Source organism: Borostomias antarcticus, assembly GCF_949987555.1.
Source record: "Borostomias antarcticus genome assembly, contig: scaffold_610, whole genome shotgun sequence".
Lineage (NCBI taxonomy): Eukaryota > Metazoa > Chordata > Actinopteri > Stomiiformes > Stomiidae > Borostomias > Borostomias antarcticus.
The window spans coordinates 12,298-19,705 of NW_028175979.1; the positions used below are offsets into that span (position 1 = coordinate 12,298).

General features: G+C 48.6%; 1 protein-coding gene across 1 annotated transcript; it reads left to right on the plus strand.

Annotated features, from left to right (window-relative positions):
* Positions 1-3,435: 3,435 nt before the first annotated feature.
* On the plus strand, positions 3,436-6,138 carry LOC311328956 (axin-2-like; the record flags this gene model as incomplete). The annotated part of the gene is made up of 2 exons (XM_084462847.1): positions 3,436-3,573; positions 5,204-6,138. Exon 2 carries the CDS (start codon positions 5,314-5,316, stop codon positions 6,136-6,138), a length of 825 nt encoding a protein of 274 aa, XP_084318973.1. The 5' UTR covers positions 3,436-3,573; positions 5,204-5,313.
* Positions 6,139-7,408: the final 1,270 nt, after the last annotated feature.

The following is a 7,408-nucleotide window of genomic DNA, read 5'->3' on the forward strand; positions in this document are numbered from 1 at the left end:
TCCTCTTCTCTATCTTTCTTCCCTCGCTCTTTCTCGCTCTCTCATCCCTCTCTCGCCCATCGCTATCTCTTTCTTCACTTATCGCTTCTCCACCTCTCCCGTCTCTTCCTTCAAACCCTTCGTTTCTCTCTCTCTCTCTCTCTCTCTCTCTCCCCCTCTCTCTCTCTCTCTCTCTCCTTCTCTCTCTCTCCTTCTCTCTCTCTCTCTCTCTCTCTCTCTCTCTCTCTCTCTCTCCAGACTATCACCATCTCTCACACACCCCTTCATCAGAATGCACAGGTTGCAGTCCGTCTCCCTCTACCTCTGTGCCGCCATGGTCCCTCTTGAGGCCATCTCGGGTGGAAATTAAAGTTTATTTGCCTCAAATTGAACCTTTTAAAGAGACGCTCCCTCCCCCCTCCTCCTCCTCCTCCTCCTCATCCTCCTTCCCTTCCCAAACACCCCCTAACAAGCTGCTGAATTGTTGCCCTTCTTTAACTCTTAAGGGTATTATACACCATGTCCAACTTCAAAGACCAACTTAACTCCACACTTTAATTGTATCATCTCCAGCCGCCTCTCCGCATGCCATCTGATTCTGCTGACAACCGCTCTTCTCTCCTCTCGCCACTAATCTCTCACCACTCTACTCCTCTTCATCCCCCCCCCCCCCCCCCCCACCACCACCATCACCCCTCCACCGGTGTCCCTCTCCTGCTCACCCGCATTGTCCCCCTGTTGTCACCTCTTTCACACCGTGCTTCCATTTCCTCTTCGGAGCTAGCGCTGGTGTGTACACACCAAACAAAACTTGAAACGGCGTAACCCATGTCCTTATCTCTCCCTCCCCACTCCTTTCAAACAGACATCCACACTTCCCTTCCTCGTGGTCCACGGTTGATAATTGCCATAAGTTTCCCCACTTGGTTTAATTTTTCCATTGTCCTCCCCCAAATTCTTGGGTCTGGCTCGTGATAAAGGGATGAGAACTTCAAAGGCGGCCGCTTAGAGTTTAACCCCGAGCTGAATAGGACGCCAGACAATACAGTAATTGGGAGCAGTTACTGATCACAGGGCTGCAACATGGAAGGAGAGGGACACACACACACACACACACACACACTCACTCTCTCTTAAGTAGCATTTACGACGTCAGCTGAGGCGGTTGGTAACGTCGTTATGACAGGGCTGCTTGGGGTACAATTTGCCCCTCCTTAAAATCCCCCTACACAACATGGCTTTTCTCTCAACGGTCAATATGACCGTATGTTTGCGTCGTCCACGTCGGGGACGGTCACATGAGGTAGATTGGGGGGGGGCGAGCCACGCCGCCAAGGTCAGGACGACCATATGAACACGCAGATACAAATAAGTATTGAATAAAGTCGCACGCTAGCCCACTGATTTACTGCGTTTGACTTTGTGGCTTCCTTTGTAGGCTGACCGGGTTTGACCTGTCCGTGTAATGACATCTTCACAAACAGACACACACTTCTGCCCCCTAACCTCGTCCGCTAACAATAAAACCCTGGTCTTCCAACGCCCCCCCCCCCCCCACACACACACACACACACACACACACACACACACACTGCCCTGCATGTCTCCCTTAATAGGTCCCGGACACCCCTGCTCCAGCTCGGGTCACAGTCTTAGGGTCGGCTTCAGAAGTGTTTCAGAAGGAGGACCCCCTCCCAGGAGCCCTCCTGCCATATCAAAGACCCCAAGACAGACACCAAGGGCCAACTGGCCCCCGCTCCACAGCAGGGGGTCCGGGGCCATCGCTATGGAGACGGTTCTCTCTCTGTGTGTTTACTGTCAGAGGTCACCCCCTCCCTCTAAAGTAAACAAAGGGTGACATTGTTTGGCGGCCATTCTATAGCCTAGTAGCACTAGCATCATATACCTTTTAAGAAACTCTGTTAGTAGCTATGCTGTAGTGGGGTAAGCTTGTTTTAGGCTGGCCACCTATAGCCCTGTGGGGACTGTCTTGTAGACTGGTTAATTAATAAGTAATAAACTGTTACCAAACTCGGGTATATATTTTACTTTGCGTGGGGCTGAGCTAGACACGGTGTAGATCTTAGAAATGAGTGAGTATGCTGAGAGGAAAGGTATCTTGAAAGTAATAATTAGTCATCATATCCCCAATGAGTGCATGTTACACTTTACCCCCCTCTCAATTAACCAATGTATATTATTATTATTATTATTATTGTTGTTTTTGTTATTATTATTATTATTGACAAGTCTGTGTTAGGTTTGTCCCATCTTACACTCCATATGAACTACTCTTCATTCAGACGCCAGTGGACTAACCCAAATTCATTATTCGGACGGTGCACTTAGCAGCAGCACTATCGCTTTCTACTGTATGGAGTCCAGAAGAGAGAAATCCAGATGTCCTTGAACACACCTATCTGTCTGGTTAAACACGGCTCCACAGATGAACTGCTGAATGGGTGTGTATTCATAATGGTCCAGTTGTCCACAGGCGTTTAACTCGTCTGGTTTATCACAGTTGATACTGAAAGAGAGGACTGGACGCTGATGGCTGTTGTCTGCAGTTACACACCATCCTTTTCAAGGGAAAGATATCCCCATTGTTGTGTAAAATCACCTTTTTATTTGAAACGTCGCGGCTTACTCTTGTGTATCCAAAGTCTTGCCACCTGGCTGTGAAGTGTGTAAACCCGCATGTGGGGAATCCTATTTTACACCACAAACTTCAACTGTTAGAAGGCTAGAATATATTTTTCACACCTCAATTCGGCATATGTGTATTCTCACGGGAACATCAATGCGAGATTAGATACACGACGGCGCATCTTTAAGAACCACAGGGAGGCGAATGGGTTAATCTGGAAACTATGCGGATCTTAGAAGAGAAAAGAGGAAAAGAGAAAAGAGGCCTGTGTCTTTAAAGTGTATGTAGCAACAGAGGGATCCAGGGATAATGCTATTGGGGCGGAGGATCAGTTACTTGTGACGTCACCAGAGCCTCGGGGACTTGGCTCAAGATTGCTTGTCTTTGATAAGGTCCTGGCAGCTTTATAGCAACTCCGCGCTCGGTAAAACCACCGGGAAAATAAATATTACCCCGTGTTTTGGATGTTACTATCACGTCAAGGTACTCTGTCTTTGTAATACACAGAAAGGCGAGTGGAGATTTGGTATCGACCGGTTTATGCTGCGTAAAAGGCGCATAGGGAGGGATTGTTTTGTATGTAGCTTTCGGGACCGGGCTGTCGGTTGGTTTCCTTTGAAGTTCTGTTCTTCCCTGAGCTCGAGCTCAGTCCGGGTTGGAACAGGAGGAGAACCCACCTTCAGGAGAACCCACCTACAGGAGAACCCACCATGGCCATGGCAGCCCTGGAAGGTTTGTGAAGAAAAAGGGGAAAACAGCCGTTTTCCAGAAAACCCCCCCTTTAAAGAACAGTCCCCCTTCTTCTCTGTGTTTCTGACTCGGACATCTCGGACTGTAAGAGGAAAGATAGTGGATTCTGTTTGTTTGTGTTTGTTTGTTTGTGTTTGTTTGTGTTTGTGTTTGTTGGAGAAACGGACGGGTTCTGAGGAGGAACTCATGGATCGATGGTGAGTTAAAGCACGTTGGCCTCATTGCCGTTTCTTTGATGTGCTTTGAAGTATTCTCGCTTTATGTTATTAAGTTGTTTTAATGTGTAAAGCTGAGGGAAACGCTTTATATGATGAAGGTGTTTTAATGTAGAAAGCTGAGGGAAACGCGCTGTTTATCTGAGTATCATGTTTTTGTGAGGAGAATCTCGACTGCTTTTTGGGACTTTTGTTCATGTTTTTTGGGAGAAGTCGGAATGTCTTCTTCCCCCCCAGATTAAGATCAGACTTTATACATGGAGGCTTCTTTGATTTTCAACCTTATCAGATCTTTTATTTTGAGTCCGTTTTTCTTCTTACACGATGCCATTAAGTATAATCACGTCTCATGTCTTGAAGACTTGAGAGAAAGTAGGATAGTAATGAAGACACCGGCGGAACGGCTCTTGTTCCTTAGTCTTTTAAAATGTCTTTCTTTGATAAAGCTGTTACCTACAGTTGTATCTACGTGTAGCCTTCCTATCGATTGAATGTTTGAAGTTATAGATGGTTTGAAGTTATAGATGGTTTTAAGTTATAGATGGTTTTAAGTGATATCTGGTCCACTGTGAAGGAGCCGCGCTACAATGTAACATTCAATCACTGTTTGGATACAAATCCGTGTGTTGCTACAAACTCTCAGTGGATGAGGGGCGACACGAAATCACCATTATCCCTGCCCGACTCACCTAAAAGGGTTGTTTCTAGTTTTGCTGTCTTTTATAGTAAGTTAAACTTAATGATGGCTCTTTGGTGACGGTTTTCCGACAGAAACCTGCTTCTGAATGCGTTTTAATGGATGGTAGTCGGGTCTTGTCCCCCTGTAGACTATGTACCGGTGATTCAAGACAGCTTGGAGGGTCGCTGAATGCGCATTGTGGTTTAGTCTTGGAGAGATTTAGTCTTGGAGAGCTGGGTTTAGTCTTGGAGAGCTGGATTTGGTCTTGGAGAGCTGGATTTAGTCTTGGAGAGCTGGATTTGGTCTTGGAGAGCTGGATTTGGTCTTGGAGAGCTGGATTTAGTCTTGGAGAGCTGGGCTACATGTGGATTTAGTCTTGGAGAGCTAGGCTACATGTGGGTTTAGTCTTGGAGAGCTGGATTTAGTCTTGGAGAGCATGGCTACATGTGCTGCCCGCTGCGGTGTGTTACCAGCTTGTGGATCTGATCCATGACAAAGCAAGAACACTGTCGAGAAGCCATCGATCTCCATGCACATGTCTTGTGATCACTCATTGATACCAGCGGCGTGGAGTTGAGAACTCACTTGATGGCCTGGATTTAATAGCTTGGTTTAATAGGCAGTGGAGAGAGCAAAAACATCACAAACTCGTATCATATGGTAAAGGATGATCTATATGCTAAATGTTGCATGTGCGAATTCACTTTTAACCATTAAACGTTAATGTTATGCTATGTAGCCTATACCTCAGAAGATAATGTCCTATGCATGAGAGAAACCCGGTGAATCGGTATCCGCGTAAACGCGCTCCACCAAACCCTTTTCTCCCAATCGGCTATTCTCGTTTTAGGGTCTGAAAAGTCTTTCTGTTGCTTGTCTCCTTTGAAGTTGGGGTGGATCTGTTTGTGATTAGATCAATACTTTCTGTTTCAGAGGAGGAGACGGGCAGAGAAGGTCCCCCGCTGACATAAGAGAGTGAGGAGATCATACAGCCGAGAGGAGGAGAACCGAACAGGCTTTTTATTTCCAGCCCCTCCGGAGCCATGAGCCGTGCGCTTACGGAGCACACCGCCACTAGTTTCCGAGAAGATGCCCCTCGTCCCCCGGTCCCGGGGGAGGAGGGCGAGGCGCCCCGCTACCCCGGCAAGCTCGCGATGAGACCCCAGGACACCGCCAAGTCGGTTCCGCTCGCGTCTCCCGGTCCAAGCGCGCGGCGGAGGAGCGAGGATGGCCTCGGGGAGCCCGAGGGAAGCGCGTCCCCGGATTCCCCGCTCGCCCGGTGGACCAAGTCGCTGCATTCTCTGCTTGGGGACCAAGACGGAGCTCACTTGTTCAGGACATTCCTGGAGCGGGAGAAATGCGTCGACACTTTAGACTTTTGGTTCGCCTGCAACGGGTTCAGACAGATGGACCTTAAGGATACCAAAACGCAGCGCGTCGCCAAAGCGATTTACAAGCGATACATCGAGAACAACAGCATAGTCGCCAAGCAACTCAAACCCGCGACCAAAACGTTCATCCGGGATAATATCAAGAAGCAACAGATCGACTCTGCGATGTTCGACCAAGCGCAGACCGAGATCCAGACCACCATGGAGGACAATGCCTACCAGATGTTCCTGTCCTCCGACATCTATCTGGAGTACGTGAGGAGCGGGGGAGAGACCCCGAGCCATGTCCACCCCAACGGGCTGGGCAGCCTCAAACTGGTGTGCGGATACCTGCCCACGTTGAACGAGGAAGAGGAGTGGAGTTGTAATGACTTCAAGGCCAAGGCGCTGGCGTCTGTCGTGGGACTATCCGCCAAAGCGCTCCGGGCCACCGTGGCGATGAGGACGGTGGAGGTGATGGAGAAGGGATACAGGTGAGTCCGGTCGGTCGTCTCGTGCACCAATGGGAGCGGAGTGGTCTTAATTGGAATGATAACGAGGAAGTGATTCATACCGGACATGGCTTATTCAATGCGTAAAAACCCCCAATATGCTTTTTACTCTGGATTGGATTAAAAAATTGCAGATGATAGCTCTCTCTCTCTCTCTCTCATCTCTCTCTTTCCCTCTCTCTCTCTCTCTCTCTCTCTCATCTCTCTCTTTCCCTCTCTCTCTCTCTCTCTCTCTCTCTCTCTCTCTCTCTCTCTCTCTCTCTCTCTCTCTCTCTCTCCCCGTCCCTCTCTCCTACTCTCTCTGAATTGAGTGGCGCTGTGTGTGTGTGTGTGTGTGTGTGTGTGTGTGTGTGTGTGTGTGTGTGTGTGCGCGTGTGTGTGTGTGTGTAGAGTAGCAGCAGCAGCCCTCTGCTGGCGTGCCTCTCCGCTGGCTCGCCTCGGTTTCCGGAGCTTTGAAATAGCTCCTCAGATAGAGGGGATCGTCTTCCACGGGAAGTTCAGCGAGCGGAGGGCCTCGGTCCCGGCCTCGTCCCCGGCCTCGGACCCGGCCTCGGCACCACAATAATACATGACACCATTGCTAGACTATGCCTCAGGCACGGCTTACGATACGTAGCCTCGATATTGCGCAATAATATCCCAGTCTGAGCGTTTTTATAACGTCTACCCGTGGCACGAATCCCGTGTAAAGCTCAAAAAGCTGCCATGTATACTTTTAGTTTGACGCATTCTGAAATACCAAATGGAGTTGTTCTCGTCAGTGGCAGGTGGTTTGAATGAGGTTAACGAGCTTTTCTGGTTGTTCTGCGCAATATCTATGTAGACACGCCCTTTTACTATGCTCTCATTGGGAATGGCGGAGTGGACTATTATAAACACAGCCACGGGGTGAAGGAGAGGAACAAACCAGTTTTAACCTGTTAAGATAGCCACGGACCTTTTCAAATTCAGTTCATATCCTTGTCTTGGCAGGGACAAGCCGTTGGTCCAACCGTGAGACATACGGTCACACTTCAGGTTGTCTGGGTTCAAAGCTAGGGGCCGTGGCTTTGGGAAACAGGGCTGTATTCTGTTTGTGTTTTCATAAGGATGTTATGTGTTGAATATAGTTTTCAGAATGTCCTCATCTACTTCCCCCATTTCCACTGGGTTTCAACTCAGGCATGTGGAACTCATTTCTCCTCCCTCCTCCTCCTCCTCCTCCTCTCATCTGAATCAGGTTATTCTCCTCAAAACAATCACTAACAGCAGCACAG